This window comes from Lolium perenne, chromosome 1 (assembly GCF_019359855.2).
Source record: "Lolium perenne isolate Kyuss_39 chromosome 1, Kyuss_2.0, whole genome shotgun sequence".
Taxonomy (NCBI): domain Eukaryota; kingdom Viridiplantae; phylum Streptophyta; class Magnoliopsida; order Poales; family Poaceae; genus Lolium; species Lolium perenne.
In genome coordinates this window covers 113865019-113889555 of record NC_067244.2, presented here as the reverse complement: position 1 = coordinate 113889555, position 24537 = coordinate 113865019, and the positions used below count along the sequence as shown (strand labels likewise).

The 24537-nt window shown below is 43.7% G+C and overlaps 2 protein-coding genes across 3 annotated transcripts; one reads left to right on the top strand and one right to left on the bottom strand.

The window, feature by feature from the left end:
• Positions 1-7604: 7604 nt before the first annotated feature.
• LOC127299636 (pre-mRNA-processing factor 19) lies at positions 7605-14710 on the top strand. Its single transcript, XM_051329636.2, has 18 exons — positions 7605-7806; positions 7922-8007; positions 8103-8174; positions 8367-8429; positions 8949-9035; positions 10547-10688; positions 10765-10883; positions 11138-11254; positions 11473-11568; positions 11661-11720; positions 12642-12716; positions 13013-13117; positions 13205-13321; positions 13566-13643; positions 13717-13813; positions 13908-13959; positions 14075-14145; positions 14232-14710. Exons 1-18 carry the CDS (start codon positions 7794-7796, stop codon positions 14363-14365), a joined length of 1584 nt encoding a protein of 527 aa, XP_051185596.1. The 5' UTR covers positions 7605-7793; the 3' UTR covers positions 14366-14710.
• A 2295-nt stretch (positions 14711-17005) lies between these two features.
• On the bottom strand, positions 17006-19248 carry LOC127299621 (uncharacterized). Of its 2 annotated transcripts, none has more exons than XM_051329614.2 (7): positions 19033-19248; positions 18817-18934; positions 18669-18712; positions 18324-18434; positions 17928-18020; positions 17727-17845; positions 17006-17339 (listed from the first exon to the last, which is right to left on the bottom strand). In XM_051329614.2, exons 1-7 carry the CDS (start codon positions 19122-19124, stop codon positions 17218-17220), a joined length of 699 nt encoding a protein of 232 aa, XP_051185574.1. In that variant the 5' UTR covers positions 19125-19248; the 3' UTR covers positions 17006-17217. The 2 variants fall into 2 exon arrangements, with proteins under 2 accessions (XP_051185574.1, XP_051185582.1); XM_051329622.2 differs by having other exon boundaries at positions 18817-18939; positions 19033-19227.
• Positions 19249-24537: the final 5289 nt, after the last annotated feature.

The following is a 24537-nucleotide window of genomic DNA, read 5'->3' as shown; positions in this document are numbered from 1 at the left end:
AAGAGGCAATCAGGCCATCTGCAGAAGGATTGCCGGACTTTTCAAGCAATGCAGAGATATGCAGGGCATGCCAACACACAGGCAACACCCAGAAATCCTCAGGGGCCAAGAAGTGAGATACACCTTCCACCTCCACCCGCAATTACGGATGCAAATCGACATCAGTTGCAAATAGCGGAACATCCAAACCCACCTCCATATATCGACACCAATGGCGCGGTTTCGATGATTCAAAAAGCCAGGCCATCCAATAGAGCTCAGAAAGTAATTTCGCGACAAGTGTTCATGGCAGAAAAGATGCCTCCACCAACAATTGAATACCTAAACTGGTCGGGGCAGGACATTGGCTTCACCATAGCAGACCACCCGCAGCAAGTTCCTCGACCAGGGCAATCAACATTGATTTTGTCAGCGGTGATCGCAGGATTCGACGTTTCACGAGTATTCATAGATGGAGGCAGCAGTCTAAATCTTATGTACGCGGATACATTGAGGAAGATGCACATCTCCTTAGCAAATTTGAAACCAACTGACACACGCTTCCATGGGATCACACCGGACAAGCCAAGATATCCGCTGGGGAAGATCAATCTCGACATTCAGTTTGGAACCCGAGAGAATTACAGGATCGAAAGGCTGGAATTTGAGGTTGTCGACTTCCCGTCACAGTACCACGCTTTGTTGGGACGACCAGCCTACGCCAGGTTTATGGCGGTACCACATTACACATACTTGTTGTGGAGGCTCCCTGGACCCAAGGGACCAATTACAGTAAAAGACAGTTTTGCGCTAGGTGACAAGTGCGACAAGGATTTTCATCGACTGTCGGAAACCTTCGGGATGCAAGCAGAGTATATGGAATCAAGGCTAACAACTGATTATGATGTGTTGCCAGATGTGGGGAGGCCACTCAAGGAACCAACCTTTAGCACTACCAAGAATTCTAAGGAGGTACAGATCCACCCAACAGATCCCAAGAAAACAACAGCCATCGCAGCAAACATGGACCTCGCATAGGAAAGCGCGCTCGTCGAGTTCCTCCGTGAGCGCTCGGAAATCTTCGCATGGTGCCTAGCTGACATGCCAGGAGTACCCAGGGAACTTGCCGAGCACCACCTTAACTTGGATCCAGTGGTGAGGCCAATAAAACAACCTTTGCGGCGTTTTTCGGAACCAAACCGCAAAGCTATGCTGTCAGAAATCAATAGACTCAGAGAGACTGGCTTTATCAAAGAGTTACATACAGAGGCCACGTGGGTAGCTAACCCCGTACTGGTCCCGAAGAAAGACACGAAGGTCCTTCGCATGTGCGTCGACTTTACGTGTCTCAATAAACATTGTCCAAAGGATCACTTTCCCCTCCCAGGGATTGATCAAATTATCGACTCCACGGTAGGTTGCGAACGTCTTTCCTTCCTGGATGCATATTCTGGTTATAACCAGATCAGATTAAAAGAAGATGACGAAGTCAAAATAGGTTTTATAACACCTTATGGCGTGTTCTGCTACAGAACAATGCCTTTTGGTTTGAAAAACGCGGGAGCAACATACCAACGGATGATGCAGAAGTGTCTTGCAACACAGATTGGCAAAAACGTACAAGTGTACATTGACAATGTCGTCATAACAACAAAGAAGGGGTCAACTTTAATCGAGGATCTGAAGGAAACTTTCGACAACCTCGATAAGTTTTGCCTCAAGTTGAACCCGACAAAGTGCTCCTTTGGCGTCCCTGCGGGAGAACTTCTCGGTTTCCTAGTCTCAGCAAGAGGAATTGAAGCTAATCCAGAGAAAATCCAAGCTATCGTAACAATGAGGAAGCCAACAAAGCTGAAGGAAATACAACAATTAACTGGGCGAGTCGCAGCTCTAAGCAGATTCGTCGCCAGGCTAGGAGAAAAGGCGTTGCCATTTTATGTTTTAATCAAACAAGGCGACAAATTTCAGTGGAACGAAGAAGCAGACAGAGCTTTCGAAGACCTTAAGCGCACAATCCCGACACCACCAATACTAGTGGCACCTAATGAGAAGGAGCCTCTCCTGTTATATATAGCAGCCACACCCCAGGTGGTCAGCACAGTCCTTGTGGTTGAAAGAGAAGAAGAGGGAAAACTCCACGGAGTACAGCGGCCGGTATACTTCATCAGTGAAGTTTTATCGCCTTCAAAACAGAGGTACCCGCAGTATCAGAAGTTGACATATGGAGTATTTACAACCGCAAGAAAACTGCGACACTATTTTTCGACACATCCGATAATAGTGGTCAATGAAGCGCCTTTATCCAACATACTAAACAATCCAGAAGCCACGGGTCGTGTCTCCCTTTGGGGAATAGAACTTTCCCCTCGGGACATCACATACGAGAAAAGAAAAGCAATAAAGTCACAGATCCTGCCAGACTTCATCGCAGAGTGGATGGAGCTACAAAACACGGGACCTCCAGATTTTTTGAGAACCTGGACTATGAACTTCGACGGGTCCAAGAGATTAGAAGGAGCAGGCGTGATATTAGTATCAACAAAAGAAGAAAACAAAAGCAAAATCAAAGACAATACGGTCTACTTGACCTCCGGCTTTGACGAACTAGGGGAAGGAGTTGGTTTGCATCCGAGAAAGGAGAGGATCTTCTTCGAGTTAGGCTTGGCAGCCTTAATCAAGGATTTCCACCTCTTCGTCTCCATCTTCTTCGCATCGCCAACCTTCGCCCAATCGACGTTTTGTTGGCTGTCAGCAACCAATGCGATGGTGCCTTCAACACCAATCTTCAAACCCTCTTGACGGAGGCCCAGCCCAATATCTTCCTTGGGGATGAAGCACTTGGTCAGGGCAGCAAAAGTGTCGGGCCCCTCTTTCTTCGCGAAGAAGTAGGGAAAAAGTCGCGACAACCCCGACCTAGCATCAGCGATGCTCTGGCGAACTTCGTCTCCATGAATTTCCAGGAGAGACAGAGCGTCCAGCTCAAAATCTTGGTGCGTTTTTCCTGCTGAAACAAAATCTTTGAGTTGTCAAGAGACACATGGAAAAGCAAACATCTACGATGAATCAAAGTGGTTAAAGCACTTACTAACGAAGCGCCGGTTTTGCGACTCCAAGCGAGTGATGATGTCTTCCTCGCGAGTAGACTGCCGAGCCGTGTTTTCGCTCAAGGCATTTTCCGCGTCATGGAGTTTCTTTCGAAGACCCTCGACAGCGGCAGCATCCGATTCAGCCTTTTCGCGAGCTTTTTCACTTTGTTCAAGCTTGCGAGCAAGATCATCAGCGCGCTTATTCGCCTCAGAAAGGGATTCTAACAAAATAAAGGGTGACACCAGTTATAGCAAAATAAAAGAGGAGAACCTACTCGATGAAATACAGCAAGCAATGAATACCTTTCAGCTTATCGGCAAGGTCACGGTACCCGATAAATTGGGTACCAAGACGAACAAATTCCTTCATCAAAGGCTGAAAGTAACACGGAATGAGCAAAGGTTGAAGACATTCGACAACAAAAAGAATTGGAAGCAGTCAACAATAAAAAGAGAACGAGAAAGGCGCTTACATCATCCATAGGAGGAGTCGCCGGGCTGTCGGTCAAGAGACTTGACTCTTTGCCTAGGTCCGTCCTTGCTCTTTTTGGCGACGGAGCACGGGGGCTCACGACAGGACTGAGATGTCCTATATCGTGTTGAGGAGGCGAGGTTTCGTCTGCATCAGGATGAGCCTCGGAAATAACTAAAGTGCGCGACGTGCTCGTTCGAGCAGTCACGTCAACAGGGGGATTTTCCTCCTCATCACCACTATACAGCAAGAAACGTATAAGACACAAAACAGGTAAAAAATCGGGTGCAAAAGAAAAAGGCGACAGATACTTACGAGCTGACAAGGGCATCATCGTAAGGGTTGAAGGGTTTGTCCTCCTCTTCGGGTGAAGTTTCCTCGAGAGGGGACTTATTAGTTTTGGAGGTGCCAGAATCTGCGACCTCATCACTTTTCCGTTTATTCGTCAGATAGAAGGGAGGGAACGCGTAGACTCGGAAGCCTCAGAATCAACTTCTCTTTCAGAGGAAGCCGCGGATTTGTGAGAACCCGCAACTTCGCTCTCAGGGCGAGAAGTGCCCTGGTTTTTGTCGGCGACGATGGTTCGTTCTTCGACTTCCCCGCCTTCAGGAAGAGGGGGAAGAGAAGATAAAACCTGATGTTTCTACAGAAGGCAAAATACATCGATAACAAGTTACAGCAGGGAAGTCAGCAAAAAGAAGTCGACAAATGTTTAAAAAGCAGTCGATAAAATAGCGGTATGGATAATGGTAATTTACCTTGGGGAGGGCGTTGGTGCTGCTATATGGCTCCACGCGGCAAGAGGATGGAACGACATCTTTCTTGCTGAGTGATGAGATTCTTCGGACAAGCTTTTCCAAGTCCTTCACTGCAAGGTCCTTGGAGAGCCGGTCAATATCTTCCTCGCCAGCGTACATCCAGAGGGGATTTTTGTGAACGTGCAGAGGCTGCACCCTAATCCTAAGGAAATACGCTGTGATTTGGATACCCGACAGTTCCTTGCCTCGGGTATTTTGGAGCTCGCGGATACGGGACATCAGAGCCTCTGTCGCCGTTTTCTCTTCTTCGGTGGCCTCTGCGTCCCAGGATCGGCGGCGAAGAATTTCGGCACCCCGTCGAAGGGAGCGATATTATACTCCACCGAGTCGGAACACTCCTCGTGGATGTACAACCATCTTTTGCGCCACCCTTGGACGGAGTCGGGAAATTTGACGTAAAAATATTCGACATCAGGGCGAACGCAAATAACAACACCGCCTATGTTGTACGCGATGTTGTGGGAGCCATTGCGGTGGAGGCAGAAGATGCGCTTCCACAGAGCCCAATTAGGATGGACTCCGAGAAAGCATTCGCAAAGAGTGATGAAAATAGAGACATGGAGGATGGAGTTGGGAGTAAGCTGATGAAGCTGCAACCCATACACAAAAAGAAGACCGCGGAGGAAATCATGGATGGGAGCAGAAAGGCCGCGGATGAGATGGTCAACGAAGCTAACCCGATATTCCATAGGGGGCGTCGGGTAGCTCTCCTCGCTGGGGAAACGCAACGCGTCCTTCTTCTTCATTAGCCCAAGTTTCTTCATCAGGTTGATGTCCTGATTGGAAATCTTGGATCTTTCCCACTCCGCCGTTCCCAGATCTTGCGCCGCCATCTTCGATTCAGGAGTGTTGTGCCTTGCGAGTCTTGCGCGTGGTGGCATCAACAATGGCATAGGCGTGAGTGAGAGTGTGGTTGAGCTCAGGAGGTGTTGGGCGCAGTGGGGGATTTTTGGAGAAAGAACAGAGGTGCGGCGCGGCGAAGCGGCGAACAGAGGAGGAAGACGACCCTTTATAGGAAGCGTGCGAATCGACGCACCGTTGGATGGAGCGGTAATGAACTCGATGGGTTACACGTGTCTTAAGGGGTAAATTTGTATTTTCACGAGGATGGAATTGGACAGGCGCTACAGCGCGCGTGCTAGAAAAGGTGGAGGACGTGTGCCCCCACTTGCGCAACGTGTCAAACTGCCGCAAATTTTGGGTCCACCAGTCAGTGACAGGACAAATCTCGTGTTTTTCAGATATAGAGGTCATGGCTAACATCAGCATTGATGTCACTTTGATAGAGGAAATTCTCGACAGTGCTGATATGAAGACCGGTCAAAGAATACAAGTGATGATAATTTCGAGAGCCTTTGGTCAATTACAAGTTTTTGATCAAATGCTCGTGGGCTACTCTTGAAAAAGAGATTTCGGGTGTGGCAAGAAAGAAAAGGCGAGAGCCTATGATCAAATGCAAGCATTTGTCCATAGCCTCGGGGGCTACTCCCATCGGGAGCGCTGGTCGCGCACCCGAGAGAAATAAAAAAATGACAATATAGCGACAAGAGGCGTAAATATGTTGAGCCTAAAACCAAGTACAAGTGCTTGGCTGTAGCCTCGGGGGCTACTCCCATCGGGAACACTGTTCGCGTGCCCGATGAAATTATAAAGAATATAATGAAGATATTTCGAGTTATACAAATAACTCTTCATATACTCCCATCGGGAACACAAGACAAGTCATCCGTTGACTCGATAAAATGTGTTATTCCAACAACCGAAAAAGCACTCGACAATATATTCTCAGAGCGCCTCAGTTGCGAATAATCTCTGAATGCCGCAAAACTCTGCGAAGGTAAGTCCCCGGATCCGTCCTGAGCGGCGTGGCACCGTCTCTGACGTCGGTTTGCTACTTTTTTTCGTATCAAAAGATACGAAGAAAAATCCTAACGGACGCGTTAGGTACCCGATAAAACATGACTGGAACTCGACATATGGTAAGACCTTAAGCGGCACATGTCGAGTTACGCCAGCATCCCGAGATCATGTCCAGGGACGTGATCTTGAAGTAGGTTTTTGCGGATTGCCACTATAGCAGTTAACTAGTACCTGATCCATCAGATGAACTAGCCCCAATTACCGTTATCCCTGTACAATATATGACTGTTTATTCAAATAAAAATGATAACTCGAAGAAATTACGTGATGATTATAAAGTTGGAGATTTTCCCTGAATCTACGATTCAAGCAAAATCTCGGGGGCTACTGACATAGGCATCCCCAATGGGCCTGCCAAAGATAGTACCCGGGGTTTACTGAAGGCCCACATGACGAAGAATACGAAGTTCGGAAGCCCAATTAGTTTTAAGAAAAGATAGAGTTGTATTAGGAAACATAGAGATTTGTAATTTTACGGGTTGAACTCAGAGAGTCTCCCGGAATCTGTAATCTTGTGTAACACGGTACCCTCGACTCCGCTTCCTATATAAGGGGGAGTCGAGGGACAAAGAGATGATCGAATTCATTGTCAACATAACTCTAATTTCTTAATCGTCGAGTACTTTTCGGCTGAAACCCTCGAGATCTACTTGCTCTCTACTTCCAACTAAACCCTAGTTTACAATCCGTAGGCATTGGTAAGTTAATTTCTTGTCACCACCTTGACATGTTTTACATATCTTTTATGAAGGACTAGAACAAAATAATAAAAGAGAATTAGATTTGCTGGTGGATCTTTCATGGAACTCACAGCCAAGCAAGCTTGGATAGAGTATCATGGAGCTCCACTTCCAATGGCCAATGGTATATTTTAGTGACACATCACTAACATTTTGTTGGCTAAATTTCTAATCAAAGTTTTACCTTAAAATGCCTAAAACCCTAATAACCCTTTATGTAGGGTATATCGTGCTATACCTCTTCCTGAGCATTAATTATACCTAACAATCCCATTTTATTGATTTATAGGCAAATTACATCAGATCAAACAAAAAGAGACGTGAAAAAATATCATCTCCACTTTTACCTTTGCACCTCAAATTTTCAACATGACTCAAGTGAGTAACCGCAGAAGACCGAATCCAAATTTGAACATTCTGAAGAGCTGTGCGCCTGTGCGTACTTATTTTTGGACACAATACACACGTAGCATCCGGACTCTGGTAGCTTGCCGGGCCTGGGCTACGGCTACCCGAAGAAAGCCCAGCAATACTACTAACACTCCAAGTCCAAGGGCATAGCTGAAATTTCGCAAAGGTTGAGTTTCCTCCTGTAATTTCACTCCCCGCCGAGAAGACAAACTTTCCCACTCCACTCCAATTAAAACCCTAGCGGCTCCCCGCCGCCTCCTCCCGTCGCCGGCGCGCCGCAACCGCCACGGCCACCGCCAGAGACATTGCGACCTGATAGGTGTCCCGTGCTCGCGCTCTCTTCGGCTCTCCCTTCGCCGCCGCTAGCATGATCTGCGCAAGTAAGCTCTTACCGTCTCATTCCCGCATCCTCAATTTTCTTCAAAACCCTAGCTCCCCGATCCGTCTACCCGTGCTCTAATTCCTCTCCCCTTGCTTCTACGCTTGCGCCTCAAGTCTCCGGCGAGGTGCCGGATGAGCCGGTGGTATCCAAGAGGTCGGGGCTCCTTTTCGAGCGGCGGCTCATCGAGCGCTACATTGAGGTCGGTCGCCACGTCTTAGAGACTTAGATCTCGCCCCGCATTTTTTTTTGTCCTGTGTGCGCTAAGATTATGTGGCGGCGGTGGTGGTGGCGCAGGACCATAGAAAGTGCCCGGTCACCAAGGAGGACCACTCCATGGACGACATCGTGCTGGTGAAGACCAACAAGGTGAGGCTTCGTTCGGGTGTTAGCAAAATTTCGAAATCACTAGCATGTTAGGGTGATTCTCCTATGTACGGTTAACTGGTCACAATTGATTAATTAGCTAGCTAGAAGTAGCTTCCACACCACCTCTCAAATATTTAGAGAAGAATTGCCTCCATCTTTGAGAAAACCATTGACTACCTCTGTTATTCGCAGGTTGTGAAGCCCAGGCCTTTGCAGGCTGCAAGTGTTCCTGGACTCCTCGGGATCTTTCAAAATGTATGTGGGGTTTTTCAGTTAAATGTGATTCTCAACTGTTGATAAACATATTCCTACTTATTTTTGCAGTTTACCATTTGTAGAGTGTTATCATATTGTGCTTCTAACATCAAAGATAGGCACGTTCTTGGCTTATTGCAATACTGTCGAGCTATTTAAGTGTATTCCTCCACTGAATGTCAGACTATGCAGTTACCAAACAAAATTAACTGATTGCAAGTGTAACCATCTCAAATGTTGAATTATTTCTTTAGCATCTACACAGATGTAACTTACACTAGATTAGAGCTAGAAAAATTGCCCGGTCATTGGTTATAAATGTGGAATCAGGGACTGTTACAGTCATATTGCTGCTTCATTTTTCTTAACTTTGCATATTGTCTAGAGTAAGAATGATCACATTTAAATAAGCCCTACATTCTGCTGTAATATATTCCTTTCTAGTGAAGGCTACATTGTGCTACTATTTACCTGACCCGCTATATTCTCAGTAGATCTTTTTGTTTTTCTGATTTGCAGGAGTGGGATGCTCTCATGCTTTCTAACTTTGCTTTGGAGCAGCAGCTTCACACAGCAAGACAAGAACTTAGTCATGCGCTATACCAGGTCTCTTTTTTTTCGAGCCATGCAAATTATTTCATCTCAATTCATGCTTAATGAAATTTTTTGCTAGTCAAAAGTAGGGAAAATTTGTTCTCTCTCAAAAATCTCGGTCTGTTTTATTTCATAGCGTCTGGATAATCACCTTTGGCTGACCAAGGGCCTGCTGGAGGAATCTGAGCTATACATGGGTTCATTGTTAGGGCGTTGTGGATTCTTGTGAACATTCCAGTGACCACACTCGATTTATGAATTGGCTGGTGATGGTCTCGGTAGATGCAGTAGGATGTGGAATCATTCATTGTTAGAACCATGTTTTCTCTGCTCATTTAGTTATACACAATAAACATGACTTAGAATTGTTCTTTCTGGGAATTGTAGCTTAACTCGAACGATGAACAACAAACACAATTTTAGAGGGTGTTGTTTCTAACCTGTGTTTTAGTTACTTACGTGAATTATAATTTCTTTTGTCCAAGGTAACGATCTTTTTAAGTGATGGGGTTGTTTTGTTGTGGGTCTTCTGAGAAACTTGTATTCTACTGCCTCTGTCCTCCTATGTTGTGGGATGGAGGAAGTACATTCTTAGATCTGGAAACAAGCTAGCAATTATTTACATAAGGTTTCTTATGCTTATGGTTGCCCTTATGTGGGTGGTTGACCGCTTATTTCTAGCACTAGGCACTAGCACACCTGAGCATATAATGCGTGTCTAAAAAAACATATTATGTGAGAAGTGGTCAATGTTGTTGGCTTTTCTGTGTTGACCTGTCTAATGTCGTAATTGATTAATTATAACCAAATCCCTCTCTGTAGTCAACTTGTCATCATGATTATCTGTAGATAGCTTTGGTTTTGTTGCTTTCATTGCTGTGTCCCAGTAGTTAAATTGTTCTACACTCTGATATTTATGTTTTCTTAAGTTGAATAAATATGAAACAAGACATTTATACTCCCATCATTCCTGAATATATTTTGTTGTAAGATTTTGCACAATAATAAATAGTATAAATAATATTGTATTACCTACCCTTCATTATTTCATTTACTGTTCTGGGGGTAATCTGTCTTGCCCTAGTCTGGATTAATAAATTGAACTGTTAATATACGAATGTAGGGTATGCAAATAACAAACTGGTCTAAGTTCTGAAATTATGGAGTGTATTTAGGAACAAACTTTGCAAGGTAGAATGACATTTTTCAGGAATATGGAGGGGTAAAAGATCCTCTGATCAGGTTCTGTCCTGATATGAAAAGCTATTTTAGTTTCTTTAGCATAATATTTATGAAACTAACATGTGGAGGTTATCTGGGTCATGAAAGTTTAATCTACAAAAACGTTATTGAGTCAGCTTATTTTGTTTAATGTTTGATTAAATTGGCAGGCTTGTTGTATTTTCACTTTTACTTCTCTACATGTATAGCCTATATAGGTGAATCCATGGAGGGTAAACTCAGTTATAGTCTTGCATTAAAGAACCCCATCATCCACTAACTAGTTTTTTTGCCCCTTCCAGCATGATGCTGCCTGCCGTGTTATAGCCAGATTAAAGAAGGAAAGAGATGAGTCTAGAGCACTTTTGGCTCTAGCTGAGAGGCAGATTCCGGCATCGATGGCGGGAGCTACACCTGCAGCGGCAGTTTCCAACGGAAAAAGAGGTTCCTACTACATGAAGGCTGTTATATATATTTTTATAGTTTTTGATTTCTTATAGTTTAGCTTTGTTGCATACAGCAATGGAAGAGGAAATTGGCCCTGATGGGAAGAAGATTCGTCCTGGTATCAATCCTGTCATGATTGATGAACTGACAGAGTGTAATACCATGCTTTCTGCCCAGCGTAAGAAACGACAGGTACGCACTTCGCTCCACAGCTACAAGAAGTAAGTTCAACTCCCTGCATAATGTGAAAACGAAACAAGCTAACTCTCTAGAAGATCTGCCCATCAAAACACAATTAAACCATGCAGATAGGGATGTTTAGAGATATGTAGATTTGCACATAATATGTTCCCTTGTCTTATATGGTGCATTATTGTAAAACTAGTTTCATTATTACATGGCTTTATTGGTGAAATGAGGCAACAATTATATCTGTCCTCGCTCAGGTACCACCAAGTTTGGCACCAATTGATGCACTTGAGAGATATACTCAGATCTCTAGTCATCCGCTCCACAAGACAAACAAGCCAGGCATTTTATCTATGGATATGCATCCTTCAAAGGTTAGATTGTTAATTTACCTTGTTTTGCTACGTGTTTGTCCTGCTGGCTAAACTGGATATGAGATTGCACATTATGTAACTACCCAACATCTTGTTACTGCATTTACTTTTGTGTGGCAGTACGGCGTGTTAATTTGAGGAGGGCTTAGCAAATGTAAATTTGTTCATTTACTGTGATGTTGTAGTTTGATTAAGTTCTTCATTTACTGGATTAACAGGATATTATTGCAACTGGGGGCATCGATACGAATGCAGTGCTCTTTGATAGGCCATCTGGTCAAATCCTGTGCACACTTGCTGGTCACTCCAAGAAGGTCTTTCACTCTTGTGCTTTTGATGCATCCTTAATTTCCTATTTTTCATATAAGTTAAGTTAATCATAACATGGGAACTTTCTTACTTATAGATAACTACTTTGAAATTTGTTCCCCGTGATGAGCTTGTCGTAACTGGATCGGCAGACAAGGTATGCTACTTCCTAAGTTAGTCGCAGAAAATGGGTTAAATAACCGCATGTTGATTTTATTAACTGCACCTTGTGTTATGTCCCATGGGATGGTTTTCAGAGGCAACAAAGTATGTTAAAATTAAATTTCCCAATATCACAAATTTTTCAATCCCACCTCTTCTGCCAGCAGAATGCATCAACACATACATGTATTGTTGCTAATAGATATACATATTCTGATATAAACTGCAAAAATATCCAACTCAATTCAAGACTAAGCTGGGTATGGCCAACATAACTTCTGACTTCTTACCAGACTTGTCTGTGGCTCTGCTTCCAAAATGACTAAACATTTTGTTGAGTTTAGTAGACTGCTGCTTGGATCTAATCAATGCATATGTAAACAAATTGGTTGTTCATATATGTAAAATCCTATTACCCTGTTAACTCTCCCCATGTTCCATTCATTTTTTATTTAAAAAATACTAAAACTTTTTAAAGACAATGTTTGGTTGATATGCTTAACTAGAGGATGTCTTTAAATAAAATTATAGATTTTTTTTGGATTATGGAAGCAGTGAAAAGAAGTTCTGTAGTTGGACCATCTGCTCTTTCTGTTTGATTTGGGGTTTTCTAGAGAAGATGGGACTAGTACCACCTTCTCCAAGTCCAAGCTATGGGAATATTTCATTTACATGCTCACTTTTGGATAATCATAATTGAATTAAAAATTGCCATTGTTTTTATTGATCTCCTGATGTTACTCCTGTTATCACTGGACTGCTTTGCATTGTTGCACTGTCAAAATTCAGTGGAAACGTGGGACCAGATCATTCTTTTTATAGCCCTTGAGCTCTTAAAAAATTGAGTGTTCCAATATTATGATGCTATTTTGAATTTGGTAGTTAAGTCTTCTTGACCTGTTTTTAAACACTGCAGACTGTTCGGATTTGGCAAGGGAGTGAGGAGGGAAACTACAGTTGCATCCATACATTGAAAGATCATACTGCTGAGGTTAGTATTTTTTTATTTAGGTGGACATTGCTTTTGCTGAACAGATCTCACACGCTTGAGGTCATAATTTCCTGTCCACAGAATTATGGTTTAAGGCTAGCGGAAACACTTATTCCATGAAATATTCATTATTCCATTTCATGACATTTTTTTGGCATCATATTAGATTTGACAACATCTACAATTAATCTTGCCAAAGTTTTGGTGTTTCTCTTTTGAATTCTTCTCAACTTGAGAAACAATGAAGTTGAGCAAAAAAATCTTTTATTAACTCATTTTCTATTTTATAATCTCAGGTCGAAGCTGTCACAGTCCATGCAACTCAGAAGTACTTTGTGACTGCTGCCAGGGATAATACATGGTGTTTCTATGATATTTCGACAGGGTCTTGCCTCTCACAGGTCCACTCACATAGGCTATAATCCACATTTCCCACATGTCCACTTACATACATGTGTATGCAGTCTTAAAAGATATTTTTTTATCAGGTTGGCGAGGCCTCAGGACAAGAGGGATATACATCTGCTTCTTTCCACCCTGATGGTCTTATCCTTGGAACAGGGACTACTGAAGCTGTTGTCAAAATTTGGGATGTTAAGACACAGGTTCGTACTGCAATTGTTTTCAAGAATATGCATGAGATGGTCATGCATTTGTGCTAAGGTGTCAAGGTGGGATTCCTGTGGGATCTCACTTTTAGTGTATTTTGCCTTTTCTAGTTAAAAATTTTGTGTCAAAATTTACACTAGAAAAAGCAAAATGTACTACAAGTGGGACTTAGGTGGGATCCCACTTGACACCCTTGTGCTCTCAAAATATATTTCCTAATGAACATTTATTTGTCTGTAGACAAATGTTGCAAAGTTTGAGGGGCATGCTGGACCGGTCACTGCTATGTCCTTCTCTGAAAATGGTTACTTCCTGGCGGTATGTATGTTTCCAAAAACAATGTGCGCAATGTCGTAGTCTTTGTTTTTCTGATATCTTCACCCCCTTGCAGACTGCCGCTCTTGATGGTGTCAAGCTTTGGGATCTACGGAAATTGAGAAATTTTAGGACTTTCTCGCCATATGATTCGGACACACCAACAAATTCTGGTAAGGAACTTTTTGTGTCAGTTGCGTGCTCAATACATTTAAGACAGATGAGTTTTGAATAGCTAGTGGTGATGCTTTCTATTCTGTTCTGCAGTGGAATTTGATTTTAGCGGCAGCTATCTTGCTGTTGCTGGTTCAGATATAAGGTATGTTCTTGATTTATTGGCATAGTTGCATTGCTAATGGAGGGGAATTTATGATAGGTCCAGACATGATATTTTGAGTTTTTGACCTTCCTTGAAATCCTATCTGTGGTTGCAGGGTTTACCAAGTAGCTAACGTTAAGACTGAATGGAATCTTATCAAGACCCTGCCAGATTTGTCAGGAACAGGTTTGCACCCTTCCTGGCCCTGGTTGAGCTGGCATGTACAGTATAGGTGAACTAACTTGTTTCTTGTAACTACTGTTCTTTGACAGGGAAAGTGACCTCTGCGAAGTTTGGAGCTGATGCTAAGTATATCGCAGTAGGTTCTATGGACCGTAACCTGCGGATATTTGGGCTGCCTGGAGATGATCAAATGGAGGACGACACAAAACCCTCGTCTGAGTGAGGAAATGCAGCGCACCTGGTTTTACTTGTTTGCTGCTCCCTGCTCTCTCTTTTGACAGCAGATGGTTGGATATGCACTGAGGCCACTAGAAAAGGATATCAGGAACCTCAGGGAGCAATGGCTTGCGCTTCAGCCGATGTAAACAGACTGCAACATTATTGTATTGTAGGCTTCACTAATTTTCTGATGAGAATATGATTTGTTTTGAAGATGAATACAATTGCAAAAGACTCGTGCTGCAGACATGCCACTTGATAGAATGTGCAAGTTTCTCTTTTATCGTTATGGACTTATGGAACAAAGCTGTTATTTGGTGAGATAATGCAAATATTTAAAGTTCATGCATTGGTGCATGGTTTGTACTGCTGGTACCTTTGCACGATTTGACATCTATTCTCCTATGCGAGTTTCGCAAAATTACAACTGACATTCATCATATCCTTCCGCAAGAAGCTCAAAGTATGTGCTATCTGGTGACTAGGATTTGTTGAGTTATTCTGAAAGTGTGTTTTCGTGATGGTTGACACTCGAAGTTTGTTTAGGATTGATACGCCAGCACTCATCCAGGTCACAATTTCGTGACATACCTAACGCTCTGCCACGCCTATGAGATTGCAAAACTTAAGAAGAATGACCCCTTCTGCAAGCATATGTCGCTGGAGGCATTGTGCAAATCTATCATTGGCACGGCTAACTCCATGGCCATTGGCATTGAGATTGTCAAAGATCTCTGAGCGGGTTAGCCTGTCTTCAATAAGACACAGCTCCTACCTTCATAGTGACATTTGTGAAACGTATTTTTTGGTTGATGTTGAAGAAAATGGGGTCCTTGAATTGTTGAATTTTTACCGAGCTCTAGGTTACTGTGTATTTAGCAACTTTATCTATTATCTTCATGTAACAGTCTCCAGCGCCATGCAGACTTATTTTTTATACCAAAACTGAAACTAGTAATTCCTGCAGAGGCAGGTGTCGATCAATCTGTTGCAGTGTCAATCTCTTCCACATGGAGATATTTAGGGTGTGTTTGGTAGCCCGGGTCAACAGAGAATCCCTCTCTCCCCTCATACATGCTGAGCTTAGCTATGATGAGCTGAGATTCTGGCGTGTGTTTGGTAGCTCGTCTGTCTTCATACGGGATGAGTTGAGATATTGTTTGGCTGGTTTGTATGTGTTGAGATATTGTCTGGTCCAGAATTTACAGAAAGGTCCTTGCACAAAAAAAAGAAAAAGCAATCGGGTCCCTACATCCATTCTTGCCGGAGTGCCACCAGATCGAGGCACGCAGCGGCCGTGCCGGCGTGAGGCACCATCGCTGGAGGTGGGTGACGACCATGGAGCCGTGGCTGGCGGGTCGCCGTGGCTGGAGGAGGCTGCCGGCCGACGCTGGAGGCGGTTGGCGGCCGTGGCTGGAGGGCTACAGAGGAGACGGGAGCTTGGGCGGCGGTTGGTCGCCATGGCTGTAGGCGGCGCGGCTGGCCGTCGCCGCGGTCGTGGCGGCCGTCCCCGGCTCCTCCCGCTCCGGATCGAGGCGGCGGAGGCGGCGCGGCGGCCGTCGCCGGGTCGTGCGGCGGCCGTCGCCGGGTCGTGCGGCCGTCCCGAGCTCCTCCCGCTCCGGGTCGTGGCGATGGAGGCGGCGCGGCCGGCCTTCGCCGGGGTTGCGGCTGGCCGTCGCCGGGGTCGTGCGGCTGGCCGTCGCCGGGGTCGTGCGGCCGTCCCGAGCTCCTCCCGCTCCATGCTCCTGCTCGTCCCCAGCACGAGGGGGAAATGGCAAGTTGGGGTGGGGTCTGGGGGTGCTGGGAGGCCGCGAACAGTGTTCTGCGGGATGAGGTGAGCCGGGGCGAGCTGTGAAGCTCGATTTGGGCTTCACTACTCAGCCTGGTTCTGAGGGCTTTTTCGTATGAGGGGAGCACTGCTGTGGAGACCCGACCCGGGCTAACAAACACATTCTCTCCCCAATATCTCGGTTGAGATGCGAAATTCTGAACAGGCCCGGTCTACCAAACACGCCCTTAATGGAACATAACGTGGCTTGTGAGTTTCTTGCCCCAGATGAACTACCAGCTATGTTATACACTGACCACAAGTGCAACAACTTTGTTCATTTCTGTAGTTTTCCTAAGTTGCTAGTGTTTGGCGACTTTTGGTATTAGTTCCTTTTCACTTAGCTGAGACACAAATAATGTAATGATCGATTATAGGATTAGCACATTGGATTGTTACCATTCTCGGGGTCTTTTTCTTCCATTGGTCTGAGGCAACAGTAGCCTTCGATACAGGGTAAACCTAGCACATGCTATCTATACATTCTCATTGAAACATGTAACATCCTGGCCACTCCGGAATCAGGCCCGTTACCCTGGATCTATATACTAGCCCCACAGATTAACATTAGTCATGCGGAATGACTTTCTGATCCGTCACCCATCATCAAATTGGTCTAGGCCAAGCACGTTTAACCTCAAAGTTTTTGCAGATGAGCTTCCGGAAAAGAAGTTGCAGCTTGTTGGTATGAGTATTCTATCAATTCTATTAAGCCACGGGCCAGAATATCACAAAACAACACAAAGCAACAGTATTCAATGAAGTCAGGAGCCTACATTTTGTTGTTAGGCTGCGGAAACTCATTGAAAGGTTGGATAGCTCGAAATCTGAGTATGCTGTTTTCAACAAAATATACAAGCAGTCCCATCTTCCACAAAAACAATTGTCGTGGATTACTTAAATGTTATTATCTTCGCAAGGGAGAGCCAATACTAGTGTAGGAATTCCGAACTGGAATTTACAATCAACTCATGGACCAATCTGAACCGAAAATCTTACACACTAAATCCAAATACAGAGCAAAGGGATTATTCTTTGATCTCCTCAAGAACAAGATATTGCAGAGCTATCGAGTATTTAGCTGTTCTCGCTTCCTTGGTTCCACTTTGTGTGCTAATGTTCTTTAGTAGGTAGGATCCTAGGCCATCACCTGAGGAAAGACAGAAAAATCCAATCATGTAAACATACTAACTCAAGGATAAAAAATTTATATTCAGTTTACGGTCATGAACAAGTAGCTGGGTCAGCTCCATGAAATGAAAATTAAGGTTAATCGGCATTTTAAACTAAATGTCAACATGTAACCTAATTGATGTTTTCACTTGAGTACTCTGAAGAAACAAGAGGTATATTGCAAAAGACAATAAGCAAATCTACCAACTATCATGCTTTCTACGTGAGCGTAAAATGTTTATATGTAAGAGCAAAATGCTATACTGAGGGGCACTACTGCTGAGGGGTCACAAATGGAAATACAGAATGTTTTCTCAATAAAACTAAGAATGAACAAGAAAAAATGGCCACCTACACAATTTACCTTGAATTGTATATATGGAACTTATCCATCTCTTGTAGATGAAGAGGGATCTTGGGTTGTCGCCTTGATGTACATCGGAGAGCAAGAGATTGCAAGATCCAAGTGTTCCCAGCTTTACACTGGGAAAGAGACTGAGATGTTACTCTAAATAATATAGAAACATAAGATGTTTAAAGATATGGGTTTGGTTTCATCACTTACTTTGCATGTGTAATAGCATTCTGACACAAAGCTAAGATGCGAACCATTGCTAGATCACGAGCTCTAGTATTTCCATATCTTTGCTGGCAGCTCCTATTACAGCTTCAACGTAGTCAGAACTAGAAATATAAATATCAGGACATGCAAGTCTGTAACTTCTGTCAAGTATGAAACTTATTTTTGTTTGATGGTGGGCATCAAGATAATATCAGACCATCCTGAACAGAGTAAAATAACCGAAACCATGTTATGAATGGAATAGGTGGAGCTAGGAGGCAAAAAAAACCTCAACAAGCTTTAGAAATAAGGATAATTTTGATACACATTGTTGTAAAGCAAACTGCAATGGACACAATAAATGTCATTAGCGCCAGCAAGAGTGGAAAAACATAGCACCTCTCGGAGAAGAACCCGGTAAAATCATCAACAATGACTGCAGCAGGAAAGTCGTCAAGCAGGTGAAAAGCAGCAAAGTACTTTCTGATCCCCTCATCATCTTCAATATATCTGCAGTTATAAAATACACAGAAATGGGCTGAAAATTAGTTACCACTCTGTGAAATGGCTGACTCTAGTATTTCAAAATAATTGTAAACCTCTAACTGATCTGAACAAATACAGAAAATATTACAGTACATCGCATGCCCAATACTGTGATTCTCCTTACAGAATTTAAGTAAGATATTACAGAAGTAGTTATGCTGAACAAGATCTCGCATCCACGAGTTGGACACTCCTTACTTGATTTGTACCCTCTGGAGCACGTTCAGCGATGGATCAACACCCTGCAAGCAAGAGGAAAAGGTGTGGCTTCAGAGATCAGACCGGGAACAAACCAGAGTACCTAGTTTCACCCCATCAGCTAAAGCTGACGAGCAAGGCTTCTTACTTGGGACAGGAATGGAGGACTGTTCTCCAACCTCCCCTTGCTGCAGATGAACACCACCTGCCGGCCGCTCTCCGCTGCACGGTTTATTGCGAACTGGAAAAGGAGCGAGGTCTTGCCGCTGTTCTAGCAGCAAGAGGGCGACAAAATCAGCGCAGGAGAGGGTGAGCTAAGGACGGATCACAGAGGTTACGAACTTGATGAAAACGCACGGATTACCAGCATGCAGGGCCCGAGAGGAGGATGACGCCGGCGTCGTCAAACGGGGGTACGGCGGTGAGATTGCAGGAGAAGAACCTCTCCGCCATCATGGGGGATTAGTCGCCGGAATACGGAGGAGGCAGCGGTGCCGGCCAAGTGTTCGGCAGAATGTCACCGTTGGGTACTGGAGAGCCTGATAAAATGCACAGCCACGCTCCGCAGCCTGCACCTGTAACAGCAAGTTATTCCAAAATAAGTGACGAGATCACGAGAATGTAAAATGTACGGAGTATATACGAATAGGAAAATGGAGTGGATTTATGTCTTCTGAGCTACTGCTATTAAAAAGAACCCGAAAACAATGGTGTTCCTCGCAAACTTGTAAAATCTCAATCTCAAATACTTCGTATTTTGGACTACACAAAAATGACCAAAGTGTGGATACTGGGTATGCATATTTTCAAATCTTCAAATTTTATCTAATTTTGTCATTTTTTTGCCCACGTCACAAAGAATTCGGGATTGCAATTTTGTATACTTGTAGAATACATCATTGATCATGTTCATAATTTTTTTCAAAGCTTTTAAACATGATTTTTTAAAGGAATGGTTCACTCGAACTCGGAGCCAAATACACACTTTCCATAAGGAAATGCTAATATTCTACCGGCTGCCAGGGCCGGCTCTACATTTTGTGGGGCCCTTGGGCGAAATTGGCAAAAAGGTCCTTAAGACTAATATATATGTATGTATATCTAGATATATAGATACTAGCCAAATACTTGGTGGGTCGCCACTAATTATAAGTCCATCATTTATAAATGGTAGTATGACCATCTGAAACCATAATCCAGTGCTTCGTCTGCACTCACCAGGAAAATTAATTTAATAAACATTACTAATTGGAAATCATATAATTATTCATTGTGTACGCTCTGTCCTTAAGTCACAACATCTCCGATGAAAACCCGGGCCTTGTTCGGTGCCAGTGTATTTTTGTGTTTTGAGGACTGTTTTATGGAGTGTTTTGGGTGAAAACACTAACCACCCAAAACACTACAAATCCCTTTTCACCGAAAACACTTGTCAAAACACTTGTTTGGAACACTAGTTTTAGAAACTAGTATTTTCAAGTGTATTTGATATAAATAGATAAAAAGACAATCTTTTTTGACAGTAGATGTGTATCACAAATAAAAATCAAATCTGTGTAGCACACTAGAAGATCATATCTTGCAACCAGTACATAAATGCATTACAGCCATGGTACAGTTAGCTCATGGCATTAGATCTCATAATCTATTTTTCAGAGATATGAAACAAATAGAGGAATTCAAAGTGGATAGGCACATGGTTCTGAGCAAAGTACTGAAACTACAAGATGTTGAATAAGGCACCAACTCGGCCCGGGACACTCCTCTTAAAAACATGCTTTTTTCACTTCAATATCATAAGAAAATCAGTCCAAGCAACTTGTTTCCTGCCAGGAAACAATATGTAAACCATCAAATACTAATATACAACCACATGCATTGGCTAGTTGTTTCATGGCTACAGTACTTCGGTAGTACAGGTGCATATAAATGATCAATCTAGGCAACAAAGATATACATTAGCATTACACATGCAAGAAGATACATAACAGCTCTTGACTATGAAGATAGATCCATCACACAAATAATTCTCCTTGTCAAAAAGAAACAAATATGTCTTGTTTCAACAATAATAGATCTACCACTGTCATAACAAGATGTATTTTGCTACATAAGAAATACTACAACTTTGTTTGTACATCAAAGCATTCCACCAAATAAAAGATGGAACAGATCTGTTTTGTGTCACAAAATTATCAATATCAGTAGACACGAGTGAAGCATATATTGGTACTTACTCTAGCTAATATCATTTCTGTTTCGTTCAAATGAGTACAGCCACTACCTAGGTAATGAAGCATGCAAGTAGTAAGCACAACAACCACCAGATGTTTATACAGGAGCAAAATATCCTACATTAATTTACAAGTCTCAAACTTATTTCCCGTCATGACCATCAGACCATGGCAAAGCCAACTTTGCTATAAACCATTAGTATCGTACAACTATATAGGGAAAATTGGCCAAAAGACATTGCTCAAACCATTGAAAGACATTGGACCAGGAATACAGATCCCCAATTACATGATTTACTAAACAAAGAATGGTACAGATCCCCAGCTACATAGCCTACTGAACAGGGCGGTGCATTAGCATAGGTTCACCCACACAATACTTATCAAAACAATGAAGGTTAATCAACTATATGAAGCGAAAGCACTAGACTGAATTTCCGTGTGTCCTCAAGAACGTTTGGTCATCATAAGTAAACAAACCGGCTTGTCCTTTGCGCTAAAAAGGATTGGGCCACTCGCAGCAATTATTGTTCTCGCATTTTACTTACTTGTATTTCATTTATCTGCTATATCAAAACCTCCTGAAAACTTTGTCTGTGAGCGCATTTACAGTGAATCCTTCATCGAAACTGCTTGTCAACACCTTCTGCTCCTCGTTGGGTTCGACACTCTTATTTATCAAAAGTACTACGATACACCCCCTATACTTGTGGGTCATCAGCGACGTTTTCGACTCTTCACAGATTATGACGGTCCCAGCCAAGTAACGACTGGCTTCCGAGGAAATAGTGGAGGAAATCATCGGGATGATTACCAGCGGAACAATGACCAGCGCAACGATCATAGAGATGCGCCGAGTTCTAGCAAGCAAAACAACCGGCCTAGGCTCCCAAGGCCATACAATATGTCACCCGAAGATTTATTGAACGGGCCATGCTAGATGCACTTTTACCTCGACAATGAGGAAAAGAGGCAGTCAGGTCATCTCAGAAGGACTACCGAACTTTTCAAGCTCTGCGAAGATACGCGGAGAACTCCAACACACAAGCAGCAAACAGGGGATACGTGAAGGGGCCAAGGAGTAAAATTCACCTGCCCACCACCACCCACGATTACCAGCGCAAATGAACATCAGTTGCAACTTGCGGCACCTCCAAGCAATGATGGAGACTTCATAAATACAACGGGAGCAGTATCGATGATACAAAAAGGCATGCCTTCAAACAGAGCGCAGAAGTTAATTTCGCGGCAGGTGTTTTTGGCAGAAACATCGCCTCCTCCAACCATTGAGTATCTCAATTGGTCGGGACATGCCATAGGATTCACCCAAGAAGACCACCCGCCTCAAGTTCCACGACCAGGGCAGTCAGATATGATCTTACTAGCGGTGATTGCGGGATTTGAGGTCTCTCGCATATTCATAGATGGAGGAAGCAGTTTAAATATCATATACGTGGATACGCCGCGGAAGATGAATATTTATCTGGCAAACCTGACACCAACGGACACACGTTTATCACACCTGAGAAGCTGAATTATCCTATAGGAAAGATCTTACTCGAGAAAATTTGGAACTTGAAAAAAATTCAGAAAGAGAAGCTGGAGTTTGAAGTTATCGACTTTCCATCACAATATCATGCTCTCTTGGGACGATCCGCATATGCCAGATTCATGGTTGTGCCGCATTATACATACCTGCTATGGAGGATCCCGGGACCAAAGGGCCCAATCACAGTTAAAGGAAGCTTTGCTCTGGCAAGTAAGTGCGACAAGGATTTTCACAAGCTTTCCGAAACCTTCAGGATGCAGGCTGAGTATGAAGCATCCAAACTCACAACCAACTACGATGTGTTACCTAACAGAGGTAGATCCTTGCAAGAGCAAGCTTTCGACACCTCCAAGAACTCTAAGGAAGTGCAGATCCACCTGACAGATCCAAAAAAGACGACATCCATCGCGTCCAACTTGGATAGCGCATAGGAAAGCGTGCTCGTAAAGTTCCTCCGTAAGCGCTGGGAAATCTTTGCATGGTGTCCAGCTGACATGCCAGGAGTACCCAGGGAACTTGCCGAGCACCCTCTTAATCTAGACCCAAGGGCTAGACCAATTCGACAACCTTTGCGGCGATTCTCCGAGCCAAACCGCAAAGCCATGCTATCTGAGATTCGTCGGCTCAAAGAAGCGGGTTTCATCAAGGAATTGCACACTGAGGCCACGTGGGTCGCTAACCCAGTGCTGGTCCCGAAGAAAAACACTGAAGTCCTTCGCATGTGCGTCGATTTCACGTGTCTCAACAAAAATTGTCCAAAGGATCACTTTCCCCTCCCGAGGATTGACCAAATTATCGAGTCCACGGTAGGTTGCGAACGTCTTTCCTTCCTCGACGCGTATTCTGGTTACAATCAGATCCTCTTGAAAGAAGAAGATGAAGTCAAAACAGCTTTCATAATCCCTTATGGTGTATTCTACTACAGAACAATGCCCTTCGGGTTGAAAAATGCGGGAGCCACGTATCAGCGGATGATGCAGAAATGCTTGGCTACGCAGATCGGAAAAAACGTCCAAGTATACATTGATGATGTTGTCATAACAACAAAGCAAGGATCATCCCTGATCGATGATCTCAAGGAAACCTTCGACAACCTCGACAAGTTTTGCCTCAAGTTGAACCCGACAAAATGTTCCTTTGGTGTTCCTGAGGGAGAACTTCTCGGATACTTAGTGTCAGTCAGGGGAATCGAGGCTAATCCCGAGAAAATACAGGCTATCTTGACGATGAGAAAACCAACCAAGCTCAAGGAGATACAACAGCTAACTGGATGTGTCGCAGCTTTGAGCAGGTTTGTCGCTAGGTTGAGAGAAAAAGCGCTGCCTTTTTACGCGCTAATCAAGCAAAGGGAAAATTCAAGTGGAATGAGGAAGCAGACAAAGCTTTTGAGCATATGAAACGAACTATCTCGACACCACCAGTGCTGGTGGCACCCCAAGAAAAAGAACCACTGATGTTATATATTGCGGCCACACTTCAGGTGGTCAGCACAGTCCTCGTGGTAGAGCGAGAAGAAGAAGGGAAAATTCATGGGGTTCAACGGCCGATATATTTCCTTAGTGAAGTTTTATCACCATCCAAGCAGCGCTACCCGCAATATCAGAAGCTAGCTTATGGAGTTTTCATGTCAGCGCAGAAGTTAAGACACTATTTTTTGGCACATCCGATAATAGTGGTCAATGAGGCTCCCCTCTCAAACATACTGAACAATCCAGAAGCTACAAGGTGTGTATCCCTTTGGGGAATCGAGCTTTCCCCTCGGGATATCACATACAAAAAAAGAAAGGCGATCAAGTCACAAATTCTGCCGGACTTTGTTGCAGAGTGGATGGAACTGCAAAATACGGGACCCCCAGATTTATCGAGTACCTGGCATATGAAATTCGACGGGTCCAAGAGATTGGAAGGAGCTGGAGCAGGCATGGTACTTGTCTCACCCCAAGGCGACAAAATGAAGTATATATTCTAGATGACATTCCCCAATGCATCTAATAATGAGGCAGAATATGAAGCCCTTATCCACGGGTTGAAGATGGCAAAGGCGTGCGGCACCACTCGCTTAATTTTTTTGGCGAGTCCTAGTTGG